General features: G+C 44.8%; 2 protein-coding genes across 4 annotated transcripts in view; one reads left to right on the forward strand and one right to left on the reverse strand.

Moving 5' to 3' along the window:
- The window catches only part of LOC139278875 (uncharacterized), a 121,326-nt gene that overhangs the window by 75,603 nt on the left and 25,957 nt on the right, over nt 1-19,766 (reverse strand). For all 3 annotated transcript variants that reach the window (XM_070898093.1, XM_070898091.1, XM_070898092.1), the window contains exons 2-4: nt 17,485-17,836; nt 8,436-8,520; nt 780-858 (exon numbers count right to left, since the gene is read on the reverse strand). In XM_070898093.1, coding sequence (XP_070754194.1) covers nt 780-858; nt 8,436-8,520; nt 17,485-17,836 — 516 coding nt within the window. The remainder of the gene's footprint in view (nt 1-779; nt 859-8,435; nt 8,521-17,484; nt 17,837-19,766) is intronic.
- Nucleotides 1-19,766, forward strand: part of dpy19l3 (dpy-19 like C-mannosyltransferase 3) — a 171,592-nt gene that overhangs the window by 3,961 nt on the left and 147,865 nt on the right. The window lies entirely within an intron of this gene.

Raw genomic sequence — 19,766 nt, forward strand, 5'->3', positions numbered from 1 at the left:
TCGTGGGGGGACACTGGGAAGCTTGGTGGGCCGGGAGAAGCACTCCTGGCCCACAAGCCGTATTGTAAAGAATGGATCCAGATGTTTTCACTTCCCTTCAGTTGCCAAGTTTCCCAAGGCCTGGGAAACATGCGTGCAGGTGTTAAAAATAAAATTTTACTTAAAATGGAGGCATGCAGCCTTCTTAAAATACTTTACTGACTGACCCGTGTCCTGAGAGCTGGTTGGCCGCTTGCCCTCCAACACTTCTCCATTAAAATCGAAAGTGGGCGGGTTGGAGTAGGATTGTGGTGGCAATCCAAAAATCAATGTTTTATTTTTAATCCTCCCAACCCACCCTAAAAGGTTAAAATTCCCCCTTTAACTCTGATCCATTGAAACAGTGTGAATAGGGCTGATTTTAACCAATGATGTAAACAAGAGCAGGTTAAAATGAGACTCTCTCTTTTACCCACATTAACTGAAGGAATGTGTGGGGAGATGGATTACTCATCTTGGTAGTATCTTCTTCATTCTTTGACTGAACTATCCTCCACTTACACAGGAGAATTTACAACTTTAGTTTGTGAATATTCCTTTGATCGCCTGCTCAATGCTTGTACAGGAATCCATCTGGATTCTGTTACATTCTTGCTAAGTCCCAAAAGTATAAAGAGCTAGATTTTTGATTGTAAAACAGAAATGCTAGTAAAGTTTTCATGTTAATTTAATAATTTCCATTTGTTGTCTGTGAACGAACAATTTTTCTGTATTAGTTATAAACAAATTCATAAACTTACCTCGGCTAATGATTTGTTTAACGTACTTGTGTCCAGGTATGGTGCCAACTCCCCCCATTCCTGTTTTATTTTGGCATCTCTGTAACCAACAAAGAAAAGGCTCTGGATTACATGAACCATAAGTATACATATACAAATTCAGTGCAAATACAGTTAAAGGCTGTGAACTAGAATGACCTCATGGCAGTGATGCCATACAGTGGTGCATAGAGGAATTATAGCTGCATGCCACATTCTCCACCTCTCCCAAATGGCAAAATAAGGTGTTACAGTGACATGTGCAAATCAGTACAAACTATAACATGTAAGTTAGGAACCAGGATTCAGTAGTCCTATTATGGAGATTATGTTGTGAAAGAGAATAGGTTAGAATGAGAATCCATATTATGCAGCCACAATTTTCCAACCACCGCTCCACTCCTGCATGTGTCTCTTTTTACTGAGATCATCCGATCAGGGAATCACCTCTTTAAAGCTTACACGTATCTAGTAAATGTGGTCAGTGATGTAGCTCCAATTTGTGAAAAGGATAACACGAAGGGCTAATAATCTCAGGTGTAAATGGAACCAGGAATTTACATTAGAGAGGAAATTAGGACATGTTTTGAGAACTACAATGAGGTGTGTCAAGTAGAGCAAGTGTCAATAGGGGAACATTTAGGGAACAGTGATCACAGTATCATAAGCCTGAGGTAAAGTGTGTTTGAAGACCAGACCCTCAAAACTGCCACCAAGCTCATGTTCTACTGGGTTGTAGTAATACCCGCCCTCCTGTATGGCTCAGAGACATGGACCATGTACAACAGACACCTCAAGTCGCTGGAGAGATACCACCAACGATGTCTCCGCAAGATCCTACAAATCCCCTGGGAGGATAGACGCACCAACATTAGCATCCTTGGCCAGGCCAACATCCACAGCATTGAAGCACTGACCACACTTGATCAGCTCAGCTGGGCAGGCCACATTGTTCGCATGCCAGACACAACACTCCCAAAGCAAGTGCTCTACTCGGAATTTCTTCACGGCAAACGAGCCAAAGATGGGCAGAGGAAACGTTACAAGGACACCCTCAAAGCCTCCCTGATAAAGTGCAACATCCCCACTGACACCTGGGAGTCCCTGGCCAGAGACCGCCCTAAGTGGAGGAAGTGCATCCCGGAGGGTGCTGAGCACCTCGAGTCTCATCGCCGAGAGCATGCAGAAAACAAGCGCAGGCAGCAGAAAGAACGTGTGGCAAACCAGTCCCACCCACCCCTTCCCTCAACGACTATCTGCCCCACCTGTGACAGAGTCTATGGTTCTCATATTGGACTGTTCAGCCACCTAAGAACTCATGTTAAGAGCGGAAGCAAGTCCTCCTCGATTCCGAGGGACTGCCTATGATGATGTTGATCATCATCATAAGGTTTAAACTAGCTATGGAAAAGGACAGGAAGCAATCTAGAGTAAAAATACTTAATTGGAGGAAAGCCAATCTCAGTGAATTGAGAATGGATCTGGCACGGGTAAATTGGAACCAAAGATTGGCAGGCAAAACTATAATCAAACAATGGTCTGCCTTTAAAAAGGAGATGGTTCGGGTACAGTCGAGGTACATTCCCACGAGGGAAAAGGTAGGGCAACCAAAGCCAGAGCTCCCTGGATGATGAAAGAGATAAAGAGTAAGTTTGAAGCAGAAAAAGGGGGCGAATGACAGATGTCAGGTTGAGAATACAGGTGAGAAGCAGGCTGAATATAGAAAGTTCAGAGGGGAAGTGAAAAAGGAAATAAGAGGAGCAAAGAGAGAGTATAAGGATAGATTAGCAGCTAACATAAAAGAGAATCCAAAAGTCTTCTATAGGCATTTAACTAGTAAATTGATATAGAGGAGGTACTAGAAAAGCTGGCTGTACTTAGATAAGTCACCAGGACCAGATGGGACGCATCCTAGGGTGCTGAGGGAAGTAAAGGTGAAAATTGCGGAGGTACTGGCCATAATCTTCCAATCCTCCTTGGATACGGGGCTGATGCCAGAGGACTGGAGAATGGCAAATGTTACACACGTTCAAAAAAGGGTGCAAGGTCGAGGAGTCCGGGGCAGCGTCCGAGGCCTATAAAAGGCCCACCAGCAGTGTCGGAGAGGCAGGCGAGGAGGCGGGAGTCCGGGGCAGTGTCCAAGGTCTATAAAATGCCCACCAGCAGTGTCGGAGAGGCAGGCGAGGAAGCAGGAGTCCGGGGCAGTGTCCGAGACCTATGAATGGCCAAGTCGGTGAGTCGGAGAGGCAGTCGAGAAGGCGGGAGTCCAGTGCAGCGTCCGAGGCCTATAAAAGGCCCACCAGCAGCATCGGAGAGGCAGTCGAGGAGGCGGGAGTCCGGGGCAGCGTTCAAGGCCTATAAAAGGCCCAGTCGGGGAGTCGGAGTGACCAGCCGGTGCAGTTGCAGCAGGAAGGCAAAAAAGTAGAAAGAAATCGAAAGGTGACGTCACAACCAAGGGGTAAGTGATTGGCTGGTGATTGGTAAGTAGTTTTTCTTTTTCTTTCTTTATCTGTAAGTAACCTTTTAGCATTGTTGTTGCCAAATTAAGTTAATCCAAGGGTTAAGTCATGGTAGGAGAGCTCGGACACGTGTTATGCTCCTCCTGTACTATGTGGGGACTCAGGGACGCCTCTGGTGTCCCTGACGACTACGTGTGCAGGAAGTGCATCTGCCTGCAGATCCTGACAGACCGCATTGCGGCACTGGAGCTGCGGGTGGATGAACTCTGGAGCATCCACGATGCTGAGAATGACGTTAATAGCACGTTTAGTGAGTTGGTCACACCGCAGGTAAAGGGTACACAGCCAGATAGGGAATGGGTGACCAACAGGAAGAGCAGTGGAAGTAAGGTAGTGCAGGGGTCTCCTGCGGTCAACCCCCTGCAAAACAGATACACTGCTTTGGGTACTGTTGAGGGGGATGACTCATCAGGGGAAGGTAGCAGCAGCCAAGTTCATGGCACCGTGGGTGGCTCTGCTGCACAGGAGGGCAGCAAAAAGAGTGGGAGAGCGATAGTGATAGGGGATTCAATTGTAAGGGGAATAGATAGGCGTTTCTGCGGCCGCAACCGAGACTCCAGGATGGTATGTTGCCTCCCTGGTGCAAGGGCCAAGGATGTCTTGGAGCGGGTGCAGGACATTCTGAAAAGGGAGGGTGAACAACCAGTTGTCGTGGTGCATATAGGTACCAACGATATAGGTAAAAAACGGGATGAGGTCCTACAAGACGAATTTAGGGACCTAGGAGCTAAATTAAAAAGTAGGACCTCAAAAGTAGTAATCTCAGGATTGCTACCAGTGCCACGTGCTAGTCAGAGTAGGAATCGCGGGATAGCTCAGATGAATACGTGGCTTGAGGAGTGGTGCAGAAGGGAGGGAGTCAAATTCCTGGAACATTGGAACCGGTTCTGGGGGAGTAGGAACCAGTACAAACCGGACGGTTTGTTCCTGGGCAGGACCGGAACCAATGTCCTAGGGAGAGTGTTTGCTAGTGCTGTTGGGGAGGAGTTAAACTAATATGGCAGGGGGATGGGAAACTATGCAAGGAGGCAGAGGGAAATAAAAGGGAAACAGAGGCAAAAGATAGAAAGGAGAATAGTAAAAGTGGAGGGCAGAGAAACACAAGGCAAAAAACAAAAAGGGCCACATTACAGCAAAATTCTAAAGGGGCAAAGTGTGGTAAAAAGACAAGCCTGAAGGGTCTGTGCCTCAATGCGCGAAGTATTCGGAATAAGGTGGACTAATTAACTGCGCAGATAGCAGTTAATTGATATGATGTAATTGGCATCACAGAGACATGGCTCCAGGGTGACCAATGCTGGGAACTCAACATCCAGGGTTATTCAACATTTAGGAAGGATAGACAGAAAGGAAAAGGAGGCGGGATGGTGTTGCTGGTTAAAGAGGAAATTAATGCAATAGTAAGGAAGGACATTGGCTTGGATGATGTGGAAGCGATATGGGTGAAGCTACGGAATACCAAAGGGCAGGAAACGATGGTGGCAGTTGTGTACAGACCATCAAACAGTAGTAGTGAGGTTGGGGATAGCATCAAACAAGAAATAAGGGATGTGTGCAATAAAGGTACAGCAGTTATCATGGGCGACTTTAATCTACATATTGATTGGGCTAACCAAACTGGTAGCAATGCGGTGGAGGAGGATTTCCTGGAGTGTATTAGGGATGGTTTTCTTGACCAATATGTCGAGGAACTAACTAGAGAGCTGGCCATCCTAGACTGGGTGATGTGTAATGAGAAAGGACTAATTAGCAATCTTGTCATGCGAGGCCCCTTGGGGAAGAGTGACCATAATATGGTAGAATTCTCTATTAAGATGGAGAGTGACACAGTTAATTCAGAAACTGGGGTCCTGAACTTAAGGAAAGCTAACTTTGACGGCATGAGGCGTGAACTGGCTAGAATAGACTGGCAAGTGTTACTTAAAGGGTTGACGGTGGACAGGCAATGGCAAACATTTATAGATCACATGGATGAACTTCAACAATTGTACATCCCTGTCTGGAGTAAAAATAAAACAGGAAAGGTGGCTCAACTGTGGCTAACAAGGGAAATTAAGGATAGTGTTAGATCCAAGGAAGAGGCATATTAATTGGCCAGAAAAAGCAACAAACCTGAGGACTGGGAGAAATTTAGAATTCAGCAGAGGTTGTCAAAGGGTTTAATTAGGAGGTGGAAAATAGAGTACGAGAGGAAGCTTGCCGGGAACATAAAAACTGACTGGAAAAGATTCTATAGATATGTGAAGAGAAAAAGATTAGTGAAGACAAACGTAGGTCTCGTGCAGTTGGATTCAGGTGAATTGATAATGGGGAACAAAGAAATGGCAGACCAATTGAACAAATACTTTGGTTCTGTCTTCATGAAGGAAGACACAAATAACCTTTCGGATGTACTAGGGGACCGAGGGTCTAGTGAGAAGGAGGAACTGAAGGATATCCTTATTAGGAGGGAAATTGTGTTGGGGAAATTGATGGGATTCAAGGCTGATAAATCCCCGGGGCCTCATAGTCTGCATATCAGAATACTTAAGGAAGTGGCCATAGAAATAGTGGATGCATTGGTGATCATTTTCCAACAGTCTATCGACTCTGGATCAGTTCCTATGGACTGGAGGGTAGCTAATGTAACACCACTTTTAAAAATAGGAGGGAGAGAAAACGGATAATTATAGACCGGTTAGCCTGACATCAGTAGTGGGGAAAATGTTGGAATCATTTATTAAGGATGAAATAGTAGCGCATTTGAAAAGCAGTGACAGGATCGGTCCAAGTCAGCATGGATTTATGAAAGGGAAATCATGCTTGATGAATCATCTGGAATTTTTTGAGAATGTAACTAGTAGAGTGGACAAGGGAGAACCAGTGGATGTGGTGTATTTGGACTTTCAAAAGGGTTTTGACAAGGTCCCACATAAGAGATTGGTATGCAAAATCAAAGCATGTGGTACTGGGGGTAATGTACTGGCGTGGATAGAGAATTGGTTGGCAGACAAAAAGCAGAGAGTCGGGATAAACGGGTCCTTTTCGGAATGGCAGGCAGTGACTAGTGGAGTGCCGCAGGGCTCAGTGCTGGGACCCCAGCTCTTTACAATATACATTAATGATTTGGATGAATTGAGTGTAATATCTCCAAGTTTGCAGATGACAATAAACTGGGTGGCGGTGTGAGCTGTGAGGAGGATGCTAAGAGGCTGCAGGGTGATTTGGACAGGTTAGGTGAGTGGGCAAATGCATGGGAGATGCAGTATAATGTGGATAAATGCGAGGTTATCCATTTTGGTGGCAAAAACACAAAGGCAGAATATTATCTGATGGCGGCAGATTAGGAAAAGGGGAGGTGCACCAGTCATTGAAAGTTGGCATGCAGGTACAGCAAGCGGTGAAGAAGGCAAATGGCATGTTGGCCTTCATAGCTAGGGGATTTGAGTATAGGAGCAGGGAGGTCTTACTGCAATTGTACAGGGCCTTGGTGAGGTTTCACCTGAAATATTGTGTTCAGTTTTGGTCTCCTAATCTGAGGAAGGCGTTCTTGCTATTGAGGGAGTGCCGCGAAGGTTCACCAGACTGATTTCCGGGATGGCTGGACTGACATATGAGGAGAGACTGGATCAACTGGGCCTTTATACACTGGAGTTTAGAAGGATGAGAGGGGATCTCATAGAAACCTATAAGATTCTGACGGGACGGGACAAGTTAGATGCGGGAAGAATGTTCTCGATGTTGGGGAAGTCCAGAACCAGGGGACACAGTCTTAGGATAAGGGATAGGCCATTTAGGACTGAGATGAGGAGAAACTTCTTCACTCAGAGAGTTGTTAACCTGTGGAATTCCCTGCCGCAGAGAGTTGTTGATGCCAGTTCATTGGATATATTCAAGAGGGAGTTAGATATGGCCCTTACGGCTAAAGGGATCAAGAGGTATGGAGAGAAAGCAGGAAAGGGGTACTGAGGTGAATGATCAGCCATGATCTTATTGAATGGTGGTGTAGGCTCGAAGGGCCGAATGGCCTACTCCTGCACCTATTTTCTATGTTTCTATGATAAATCCAACAACTACAAGCCAGCCAGTTTAATCTCGGTAGTGGGGAAGCCATCCACAAGATGCACTGCAGCAACTCGCCAAGGCTTTTTTGGCAGCACCCGCCAAACCTGTAAGCACTACCGCCTAGATGGACAAAGGCAGTAGGCGCATGAGAACATCCCCACCTTCAAGTTCCCCTCCAAGTTACATACCATTCCAACTTGGAAATATATTGCCATTTCTTCATCGTCACTGGGTCAAAATCCTGGAACTCCCTCCCTAACAGCCCTGTGGCCAAGAGGATGCTGTAATGGTCATTAACAGAGGGACGTTAAGGTGGGACAAATGTTGAAAGGGGAATTGAGGTTGTCGTCACTGGTACCGCAGGTGGATGATTCGATCTCGGCCAGAAAGGGACTGTCTGGGTTGCCTCCCACCTTCTGCTTCCTCCTTTTCTGATTCTCCTCTTCCCTCTACGAGCAACTTGTGCCCTTTGCTGCCCCAGCCCAGGGGGGACTGCAACTAGAGCCCCCAGCACTGTGAGCAAGTGATCTTCTTAGTGACTTTCCTTTGACATCCAAAGTCTTGCAAGCCTTCAGCAGCACACCCTGCACACTTTAACATTTTAAATGCATTGCACCAAGCCACTACTTCAATAAAATATTTTAAAAGCCCAAAAGTTGAAATCAAAACTTAGATGAAAGATGTGTGTCCTTTTAAGAAGCACTGACAGCATCTCTGTACAACTGTTGCATGCATGTTCTTCCATGCGTGGTTTGGAGAGGGTGATATGGTATGTCCAAAATCATGTTGTGTTTCAAGTCAGGTGTTGCAATCTTCACATTTACATTGGAGAGGGGAGAACAGGCACTGCCAACTGTCCAAAGTGTCGGCCACTGTGTTCCATGCCGGAATCGGGTGGAAGCAAGGCGGCCGCCATTTTTACAAGGAAACCAGTCTTAACGGCCGGCGCTATTACGGGAAATTAGGTGAAGGTTAGAAAATAAATGAAAGAAGCCCACTAAAAAGATGAATTTAATATGCAAAAGAGATGGAAGAAAATATTCATAACATGGAAGAAAATATTCGTAACACGCACCTCTTGCGCTGTTTTGATCGAGTGTCACTTCTGGCCTTTTCTGCAGATTGTTTCTCTGAAGGAGAACTCGCCACATCATCAGGTTCTGCAAAGTAAATGCATAAATTCATTAAAGAGTCACTTTAAGGAACATAGGATAGTTAGGGACGGGAGTAGGATTCAGCCCCTCAAGCCTGCTCCACCATTCAATCCATCACAGTTGATCGGCACCTCAACCCCATTTACCTTTCAATTGCCTTTGATTCATATTTCTTGATATTCATACCCAACAAAATTTATCAATCTCAGTCTTGAAAGGTCCAATTGTCCCAGCATATCTTAGCTTTTTTGGGGCAAGAGTCCCAGATTTGTGTGAAAAAATGTTTCTTGATTTCGCTCCTGAATGGCCTAGCTCTAATTTTAAAATGATGTCCCCTTGTTCTTGATTCCCCCACTAGAGGAAATAGCTTCTCCATAGCTAACCTATCGCATCCTTTTGATATTTTAAATAGTTTGATCAGATTACCCCTCAATCTTCCATATTCAAAGGAATACAAGCCAAGTTTATGCAATCTGCCTTCATAATTTAACTCTTTAAGTCCCAGTATCATTCTGGTGAATCTGCGCTGCACCCCTTCCAAGACCAATACATCCTTCCTGGGTGCGGTGCCCAAGATTGAACGCAGTACTCCAGACGGGGTCTATACTATACTAAGGCTCGATACAACTGAAGCATAACTTTCTCCCCTTTGTAGTGCAGCCCCTTGAGATAAAGGCCAACATTCAATTTGCCTTTTTGATTGCTTTTTGTTCTTGGACTCCCAAATCTCTTTGCTTCTCTTCCTTTACTGGTTTCTGACTATTTAGAAAATACTCCCATTTATCTTTCTTCGGTCCAAAGTGGATCACCTCACACATTGAATTCCATTTGCCATAGTTTCGCCCACTCACTTAAGGGGAACAGTGGGCTGGATAATAATGAAGAGATGGGTTCTGAGTGGAACAGGGGGAGGGGGGTAAAGAAATAGTGATAGCGGGCACGAGACCGAGAAGAATTTTAGGCTCGTGGGAATGTCTGATTTCAACATGGATACCTAATTATCATTTTACTTCCGGGTTTTATGTCTCCAATGCCCGTGGTGCGCACTTGCATGACGCAAGCTCAACTTGACTATTTAAAGGGCCAATTCAAAGATGGAATTTGGAGGAGTTGGGATCATTTGGAGACAGTAAAGTTAGAACATGGAGTTAGGACATTGAAAGGTTGTGCCTTGGTTTAACAAAGCATCAGTTGATGTATTGCTGGGGGTAGTAAGGAGCAGGAAGAAGATAATTTATTCCAGCAATGGGAAGAAGAAACCTGCTGCTGTCACCAAGAAGGTGTGGTTAGAGGTGGCTGAAGTCAGCCGCAGGAGTATTGTGCCCCGTACCTGGATCCAGTGCAGGAAATGGTTTAATGATCTAACTAGGTCAGGATAGATGAGTACAGTTGCAGATTCACATACATCCTGTATTGCACACTCCCCACCCTCTCACTCTGTCTTGTCAAGTGTACTCATCACATCACTCCGCACAACCATTTAAGTTTGAAGAGCACCCATCGTTCACTTTCTGTGCACTTTCTCACCTCCCCATTTATCCATACACCACTGCAATCTTTCTCCGACGTGCAAGAGACAATGTGTATCCAGAATTGGCCTATATAGCCATTTGAAGACACATGCCATTGATGATTAGCACATCAACGTCTTTGTTGGATACGACAGACTACCAAGATACTGCAATCTTTATACAATGTGATGCAACTACGTGAAATTCACCCTCACCAAATGCATTGCATTCGTTGTTTGAACACTCATGGGTCTGTCATTCCCCCTAGCAGGAGAAGCGAGCACAAAATACAAGGGAGAGGTAGAGGACCTGAGGTGGCCCGCCACAAATAGTGCAGCTGACATCTGCGGAGGAAGAGGTCATGGAGATTGATGGCATTTCTGCATCCCTGACCATCAAGGATGGAGAGACTGGAACTTCACAGCTGCCAGGTGACAGCATTAAATAACTCTGACCCACATCTCACACAAGACTCAGTCAAGTTGACTTGATTTCAGCACCCAGTGAAATATGATCATCTTAATTATGCTCAATAGTAACATTTTTACATTGCCATCAATAATTCACTAAGGCCTTCACGCGAAGAACAGCAGTCATGTAATTTCCTGCCAACAGGTTCTTCAGAGGAGCAGATTCCTTCTGAGGGTGCACTGTCACAGGACACAGGGGGAAAATAGAGTATGAGAGGAAGCTTGCAGGAGACATAAAAACTGACTGCAAAAGCTTCTATAAATATGTGAAGAGAAAAAGATTAGTGAAGACAAAAGTAGGTCACTTGCAGTCGGATTCAGGTGAATTTATAATGGGGAACAAAGAAATGGCAGACCAATTGAACCAATACTTCGGTTCTGTCTTCTTGAAGGAAGACACAAATAACTTTCCAAATGTACTAGGGGACAGTGGGTCCAGTGAGAAGGAGGAACTGAAGGATATCCTTATTAGGCGGGAAATTGATGGGATTGAAGGCCGATAAATTCCCTGGGCCTGATAGTCTGCATCCAGAGTACTTAAGGAAGTGGCCCTAGAAATAGTGGATGCATTGGTAATCATTTTCCAACAGTCTATCGACTCTGGATCAGTTCCTATGGACTGGAGGGTAGCTAATGTCACACCACTTTTTAAAAAAGGAGGGAGAGAGAAAACGGGTAATTATAGACCGGTTAGCCTGACATCAGCAGTGGGGGAAATGTTGGAATCAATCATTAAGGATGAAATAGCAGCGCATTTGGAAAGCAGTGACAGGATTTAGGAAAGGGAAATCATGCTTGATGAATCTTCTGGAATTTTTTGAGCATGTAACTAGCAGAGTTGACAAGGGAGAACCAGTGGATGTGGTGTATTTGGACTTTCAAAAGGCTTTTGACAAGGTCCCGCATAAGAGATTGGTATGCAAAATCAAAGCACATGGTATTGGGGGTAATGTACTGACATGGATAGAGAACTGGTTGGCAGACAGGAAGCAGAGAGTCGGGATAAACGGGTCCTTTTCAGAATGGCAGGCAGTGACTAGTGGAGTGCCGCAGGGCTCAGTGCTGGGACCCCAGCTCTTTACAATATACATTAACGATTTAGATGAATTGAGTGTAATATCTCCAAGTTTGCAGATGACACTAAACTGGGTGGCGGTGTGAGCTGTGAGGAGGACGCTAAGAGGCTGCAGGGTGACTTGGACAGGTTAGGTGAATGGGCAAATGCATGGCAGATGCAGTATAATGTGGATAAATGTGAGGTTATCCATTTTGGGGGCAAAAGCACGAAGGCAGAATATTATCTGAATGGCGGCAGATTAGGAAAAGGGGAGGTGCAACGAGACCTGGGTGTCATGGTTCATCAGTCATTGAAAGTTGGCATACAGGTACAGCAGGCGATGAAGAAGGCAAATGGTATGTTGGCCTTCATAGCTAGGGGATTTGAGTATAGGAGCAGGGAGGTCTTACTACAGTTGTACAGGGCCTTGGTGAGGCTTCACCTGGAACATTGTCTTGAGTTTTAGTCTCCTAATCTGAGGAAGGACGTTCTTGCTATTGAGGAAGTGCAGCGAAGGTTCACCAGACTGATTCCCGGGATGGCTGGACTGACATATGAGGAGAGACTGGATCAACTGGGCCTTTATTCACTGGAGTTTAGAAGGATGAGAGGGGATCTCATAGAAACGTATAAGATTCTGATGGGACTGGACAGGTTAGATGCGGGAAGAATGTTCCCGATGTTGGGGAAGTCCAGATCCAGGGAACAGGATAAGGGGTAGGCCATTTAGGACTGTGATGAGGAAAACTTCTTCACTTAGAGAGTTGTTAACCTGTGGAATTCCCTGCCGCAGAGTTATTGATGCCAGTTCATTGGATATATTCAAGAGGGAGTTAGATATGGCCCTTACTGCTAAAGGGATCAAGAGGTATGGAGAGAAAGCAGGAAAGGGGTTCTGAGAGAATGTTCAGCCATGATCTTATTGAATGGCAGTGCAGGCTCGAAGGGCCGAATGGCCTACTCCTGCACCTATTTTCTATGTTTCTACATACACTTTGGTGCATCCTGTTAGACAGAGAGTTGAGTTCTCACCTGGTGAATCATAGTTCACAAGTGAGCAGGAGAGACACTGGTGGCACGGTCAGCTATGGAGAGTCTGTGTTGGAGGGCACACTCCTCTCAAGCTCTGCTTAGCTGGAAATAGATGCTCAACTCCAGGGAACATCGAGGAAAAGGGGAATCATAGAGGGACTGCAGCAAATCTGTGATGTACTGGCAGTCCTGCAATGCACACTGTTCAAAATAGCAGCAAGAATGAAGGAGTCCTGCTTAACCTTGAGTAGGTTGATGTTGCAGGGCATGGCGAGGATGTCTTCTGGGGGATGTGATCAGTAGTTTAGTCCAATGTGATCTTCGAACTATTAGAGAATCCCTGGCAACCAGAGTAGCAATGTGAGTGGCTGGTGTGGCATTAGGTGCCCATCTTCATCTTCCTCCTCATCAAGTAATGAGTGATGAGCGGCTTGTTCCTCCTCCACCTCTAGTCCTCGCTGCTGCAATATATTGTGCAGAACACAGCGCACAACAATTATCCTGGAGACTCTTACTGGTCTGTACTGAAGGGCACATACAGATCTGTCCAAGCACCTGAAGCGTATCATGAGCATCTCGACAGCTTGCTCGATGACTCATCTGATTATCATATGCTGCCATTGTAGCGCTTTTGGGGTTCATTGGTGGGGTTCCTCACATGTGTCATCCAGGTTTGAAGTGGCTATCCTTTATTAACTATCAGTCACCTCTTAAGAGTACTTCAATGTAGGAACAGGTTGGGGATGTTGGACTGACGCAATATGAAAACATCATGGCAGTTCCCAGTGTTTTTGCGGTGCCCTCCATGAACCTTTTCTTGTGGTTGCAGACCAGCTGAACATTGATGGAATCAAATCCCTTGCGACTGATGAAAACTCCTGGTTGAATTGGAGGTGCTCGGATTGCCACGGGTGTGCAATCAATGGCACCTTGTACCTGTGGAAGCCAGCCAGAGATGCAAATCCGAGTGCCTGCTGATTCTGGTTATTGTCATCACAGGGCAAGTTTACATAATTCACAGCCCTGGCAAACAATCCATACTTTACCTGCCTTATGCATTTATATCGTGCTGACTGGGAGACCTCGATATGTCTCTGGTAGCACCCTGGAAGGAACCAGTGTCAAAAAGGTTGAGGGTGGTGGTGACTTTTACAGCCACTGGAAATACGTGGCCACCAGGTCCAGCAGGGAGCTGGTCTTCTTCTAGGAGGCCGTAGATGTCTGTAACCCCCTGTTGTGACAATCTCAATCTCCAGAAGCACTGCTTTTCCAAGAGGTCAACGAAGCTGAGCATTTGTCTGTACATGGGCCGTGCCTCTTGCAAACACGACCCTACTGTTGCTTCCTTCTCTGTTGTCCACCTGCAGTTCCTTCCTGCTGCTGCTGATTGACTTCCTCATCCAAAGTCCAATCTAAAGTAGCCATGGCACCACCCATTCTTATTCTTATGTTGTGTGTGTGAAGACCTTTAAACTGTACAGATAAGTCTCTCAAACATGTATTGTCACTAATCTGTTTCCCAGAAGGAACTGAGAATGCAGCTGTGAGCACTGAGCCTTTATTAAACTCGCGACGCCGAGGGTAGAAATTGCCCCCCACCAAAAATGGGGCGCACGCACCACGTTTCAATGGTTTTTATGCAGCTGTGTTTGAGATCGCCTCTTGAGCGAAGTTCCACTCTGTTGTTTTTTTTAAAAGTCACATCCAGAAGTCGCTCTTAATGGGGGCGGTGACTACATGAGAGGGGCGGATACAAGGCGGTGGCAATATCTGAGGGGCGGAAGTTGAGGGCGGTGCGAAGTGATCGCCATGGTAACGTCATCACGGCGCCACGTCACCGTAGCTCTCCCCTTCACTTAAATGGGAGAACCTTCGCAATTTTAAACTTCGGCCCACTGGTCCACCAGGGAGGGTTTTGGCTGGGCCAGCGGCCTGGCACCCAAGAGGGGGTGCCAGGTTGCCTGTTAGCAGCCCGGCCTAACCCAGGGGCATAATTGTCGGGCCGACATGACAGTCAGAGTGGAAGTCAGAGACAACACTGACAATAGCACCAAAAGAGGGACATTCACACCTTCAATGGTCACTGTCAAGAAGGAAGAGGGACATTTACACATTCCTCAACCATCGATACCAAGGAAGGTTCTGCATTGTGCTGCACAGCAGGAGAACTGATATCACAGGAGGGAACAGGAAATCTGTTTTGAGATTGCAAGTTAGATTTTGGAATAAAGAAGACCCATTTTCGAAGGCACAGAGCAGTGCAGGAACAGAATCGAAATAGCAACAGCAGTGTGCCTTCGAGATACGAGCTGCAATTAAAGATCTGGGCTTACAGTCAACTTCAGGAGTTCAGGAGACAGCCAGGGAATTGGTGATTGTATGTTGTTTCCAGTCAAATCATAGAAGGGTTTTCACTCTTCGCTGCCGTCGCCCTCCTGCACCAGCTCACGTTGCTCCCTGAAGTAGTATGCCTCCACGCTGCTCCCGAGGCCGCTCGCCGCTCCTTTTATGGCCCCGACCTGCCGCTGGTATTCTAGACCGTGTGGTGGCTGGTATGCAATGGCCACCACAAGTTAAAAACAATCCACGCGCAGGCAACTTCCACCCTTCAGGATGTAGTTCAGGATCTGGAATATTAGGTTCTTCATTGAAACACCTGTGAACTCATCCATTTTTGGTGTGGAAGCAAGTCATCCTCACTTTGATGGACTGCCTATGATGAGAAGGTTTTTGTGATTTAGTCTGGGTAACTTTATATGTAACAGTCAAATCGCGGACGAGTTTAACTGTGTCAAGTTGTGCCGATGCAAATGACCTTTTCATAGGGGTTTGTATTCTGGGGTTTGTTAGTCCAATATAAATCGTTGTGATTTATACAGGGGAGATAATTGTGTGTATTTTGTATGTAACAGGCGATGCAAATGACCCTTGCGTAGGGGTTTGTATTTTGGGGTTTGTTCGTCCAATATAAATCGTATGGGGAGGTAATTGTGTGTATATTCAATAAATAAACAAATCTTAGTTGAGCCAAAACCCTGTGCCGTGTGTATTCTGTTCTTATAAATCCTGAAGTCAAAGAACTGTGTAACGGGGGACTAGGTATTAGAAATCCTTACAGCGTTTCACATTGATAGGATAAATACAGATTAGAGGCCTGATATTTTCCTGGAGATAGGAGGGAGAAGCTAATCTCATACACATATTAATGCCCAAAACAGAGTAGCAGCCAATCATCTGACCTCTCAACTGCAGTTGATGAATGGCCTGTGGTGACTATGAAGGAGGATAAAATAACTTGAAAATATAGGGTAAAAAGAAACTCGGTTTGTATCACATATTATAATGCTGTATAACGCAAATTGCAGCCAAGAACCCAGAGTCAAATGTTCCAACCATAATAATATAGCTAAGAGTCAACATCTGTACTTTCCTTACATTTGTGTGTTTTCTATTAAAGAAAGAACCTGCATTTATACAGAATCTTATCATATACTCAAGATGTCCAAACATGCTTCTCAGTCAATGAGTTACTTTTTGAAATGCAGTCATTATTGTTGAAGGTAAACATGAAAGATAATGTTGCACAGCAAGTTAACCTATTTTTGGGGAGTTGTTTGAGGAAGGAATGTGGATCAGACTTCAGGAAAATCCCTACTCTTCTTCAAATAGTTCCATTGAATTTTTTATGTCTACTAGAGTAGACTGACAGGCCTCTTTTTAAAAGTTTCATTCAAAAGAAAGTAACCCTGACAATGGAGCAGCCTCTCAGTGCTGCACTGAAGTGTTAGCATTAGATTATGTGCTCAAGGCCACAGTGGGGCTTGAGCGCACAACCTTCTGACTCAGAAGTAAAAGTATTATCCACCGATCCAAGCTGACAGTTAGAACAAAAATAACCAATTAAATAGAACAAAAGAAAACTGTATCAACTTCATCACAGTTACTAGTGCAACCAGAGATATGATATCAGAAGTAACATAATAGGCCAAGCATGGGCAAAGGGACCTCCTGCTGATTATCACCTATCGCCCTCCCTCAGCTAATGAATCAGTACTCCTCCATGTTGAACACCACTTGGAAGAAGTATTGAGGGTAGCAAGGGCACAAGGAAGAAGTATTGAGGGTAGCAAGGGCACAGAATGTACTCTGGGTGGGGGACTTCAAGCACCACTACTGACTGAGCTGGCCGAGTCCCAAAGGACATAGCTGCCAGACTGGGCTTGCGGCAGGTGGTGTGAGAACCAACACACGGGAAAACCTACTTGACCTCGACTTCATCAATCTACCTGTTGCAGATGCATCTGTACATGCAGCATTGGTAGCAGTGACCAACAAAATTATCACTCCTTGGTGGGGCGTTGATTTCCCAAACTCAGATGTGTTGCCATATGGAAACCCTAAGCAAAAGGTAGATTTGACATCTCACCAGAGGAAAACTGTTGCAAACTTCTTGACAAGCGTTCATTTGCTTACTCAGTCACAATCAATATATGCTCTAGAGCGATTTTATTGCCTCAAAAATAATTAAGTATCAGACACTAACTGAGCTTCAGGCACTTTACAGTGATCTTTATTTCAGCCAAGACTTGCAATGGCTTTGAAGGAGTATGAAGGTTTGCAGCAGCGGTGACAACAATATAGAGTGATGTGCAATGGGAGGCACCTTGATAGAGGAGGATGAAGGCCAGGTAACCATTATTAGGATTGATCATAAGAAGACCTTCCTTTAATCACCAAATATTGACATGAATATCAAAAATTATCTAAATGTTTGGCTGAATTTGAGCACAGATCTGACAAATGAAAGCCCAGTGCCTCAACTAATTGGGCCATCCAGTCCTCAACAAATATGGAGTTCCAATTTGATATTTACCCAATACATCTGTTGATCTAAACGCACCTGCTTTGTGTGTAATGGAATTGTCTGTTACTGAATTGCTGCCAGACTCGTCTGTACTTCCTTTGGAGCTTTCTGTTGTTCCTTTTTTCTTTGAACCATTCAATTGCTTGCTGTTAGGGCTATCCATTTTTTGTTTAGCACCTTTTTTTACACAGGATTTACGTCGCCTACGACTTGATCTATTCTTCACTTTGCAACGTTTGTTTTTTTTTGTCTGTCGGGAAGCACTTCCTTTTACATCAACATTTTCTTGTTGCCATACATCACTACAGCTATTTGCAATGGAAGAAGTACTTGGTGCTGTGGCTTCAACACTCTTTACATCTGTTTGATCTTGTGCAGCATTCTCTGTCTACAGGAAAAGAGTTCAAAATATTTACTAAACTTACATTTAATCACTCATGATTGTTTTACATATATTTATAAATAAAATCAAATTGTGATCGCCTTTTCTCATACTTTTACAAGTAGTTTGTTTCAAGAAGCATCTCATTTACCTTACAAATGGACGATAATAAGCAAGAATCACAAGCAAAAGTTTGGATTAATAATGCTAACACCAATTAAAACTGTAAGCAGTAAAGTACTTACAAATATCATGTCAGTCGCAATATTCCTGAGTGTTTGACTTTTGTTATCAATGTGTACAGCACAGAATTAGGTTTGGTTTACTGTGTCCAACAGGTCATAACTTTGTATGTCGGCATTCAGAGAAACACAAGTTGTAGTTTTCATAAAAGAGTCACAATTTTCTACAACACTGCACACTCCATTATATGTATTATTGGAAAATATTTCACAAAGTATTCATTAGCACGTCAAAATAATTTCTCAAATACTCTATATAAATATTTGTAAATATAAAGTTACAAAAGTGTATTTCTCCAATATAATTAAAAGAAATCAAGATATACATCACATTTCTATACAAAGATTAGAATAAAATCTTTACGCAGAAGATGGTTGAACATAAGAACATAAGAAATAGGAGCAGGCACAGGACAGCTGGCTCCTCGAGCCTGCTCGCCATTCAATAAGATCATGGCTGATCTGACCATGGACTCAGCTCCACTTCCCTGCCCGCTCCCCCTAACCCCTTATCGCTCAAAAATCTGTCGATCTCTGCCTTAAATATATTCAATGACTCAGCCTCCACAGTTCTCTGGGGCAGAGAATTTCATAGATTTACAATCCCCTGAGAGATGAAATTCCTCCTCAGGTGGCCCCTTATTCTGAGACCACGTCCCCTAGTTTTAGTTTCCTCTATGAGTGGAAATATTGGGGTCAAGTTTCGGCCTGAGTTGCTCCTTTTTTTTGGAGCAACTATTTTAGAATGAAGTATCTTAGAAATTGCAATTCTCGGCCTTTAGTTGGCTCCAATTCGAGTGAGTTAGAACAGTTTCATTTTAGAACAGATTTTTTTTTCAAAAGGGGGTGTGTCCGGCCACTTACGCCTGTTTTGCAAGTTTAGGCAGCGAAAACTTACTCCAAACTAACTTAGAATGGAGTAAGTGTAGATTTTTGTACACTAAAAAAAACCTTGCCTACACAGAAAATCAGGCGTAGGTTACAAATCAGGCATAGGGAATGAAGGTTGGGGTTTAACAAACACTAAACACTTCACTTTTACAAATAAAGAGCCATCATCAATAATAAATGATAAATAAACCAATAAATCAATCCAAATAAATTAAAAAATTAAAAATTAAAAAAAAATTAAAAGTCACTCAATAAATAAAAACATTATTTCTACTCACCTACTGCAGCACCAGGGAGAAGAGAGGACGAGACGATGATGGGGGGGGGGGGGGGTGGAGGGAAGAGAAGAAGATGGGGGGGTGGGGGGAGAAGAAGATGCCGGGTTGCTACCGAGTCTTCGGGCGGGGCCCGCCCCAGCAAGATGCAGGGCGGGTGGGCTCCGCTGACGACGAGGAAGCTGAGCCCCGCCAAGGACTTCGGGCTGTCGACGACTCTTCAGGCAGGGCCCGCCCCAGCAAGATGCGCATGCATCCGCGCAGCTGCCGGCACTGTTTTCGCCGCAGGGCTGTAGCTCCGTCCCCAGCAGCTCCTGCTGCGCCGCGCCGAGGTGGAATTGGGTCTACAGCTATTGGAGAATCGCGAGATAAGTATTTGGCGCAATTTTTGTTCTATAAATTAGGCAGGCCTCTCCGATGTGTGCCGTTCTAGCGGGCGGCTGAAACTTCACCCCATTCTCTTTGCATCCACCTTGTCGAGCCCCCTCATTATCTTATATGTTTTGATAAGATCACCTCATTCTTCTG

Source organism: Pristiophorus japonicus, chromosome 13 (genome assembly GCF_044704955.1).
Source record: "Pristiophorus japonicus isolate sPriJap1 chromosome 13, sPriJap1.hap1, whole genome shotgun sequence".
Taxonomy (NCBI): Eukaryota; Metazoa; Chordata; class Chondrichthyes; family Pristiophoridae; genus Pristiophorus; species Pristiophorus japonicus.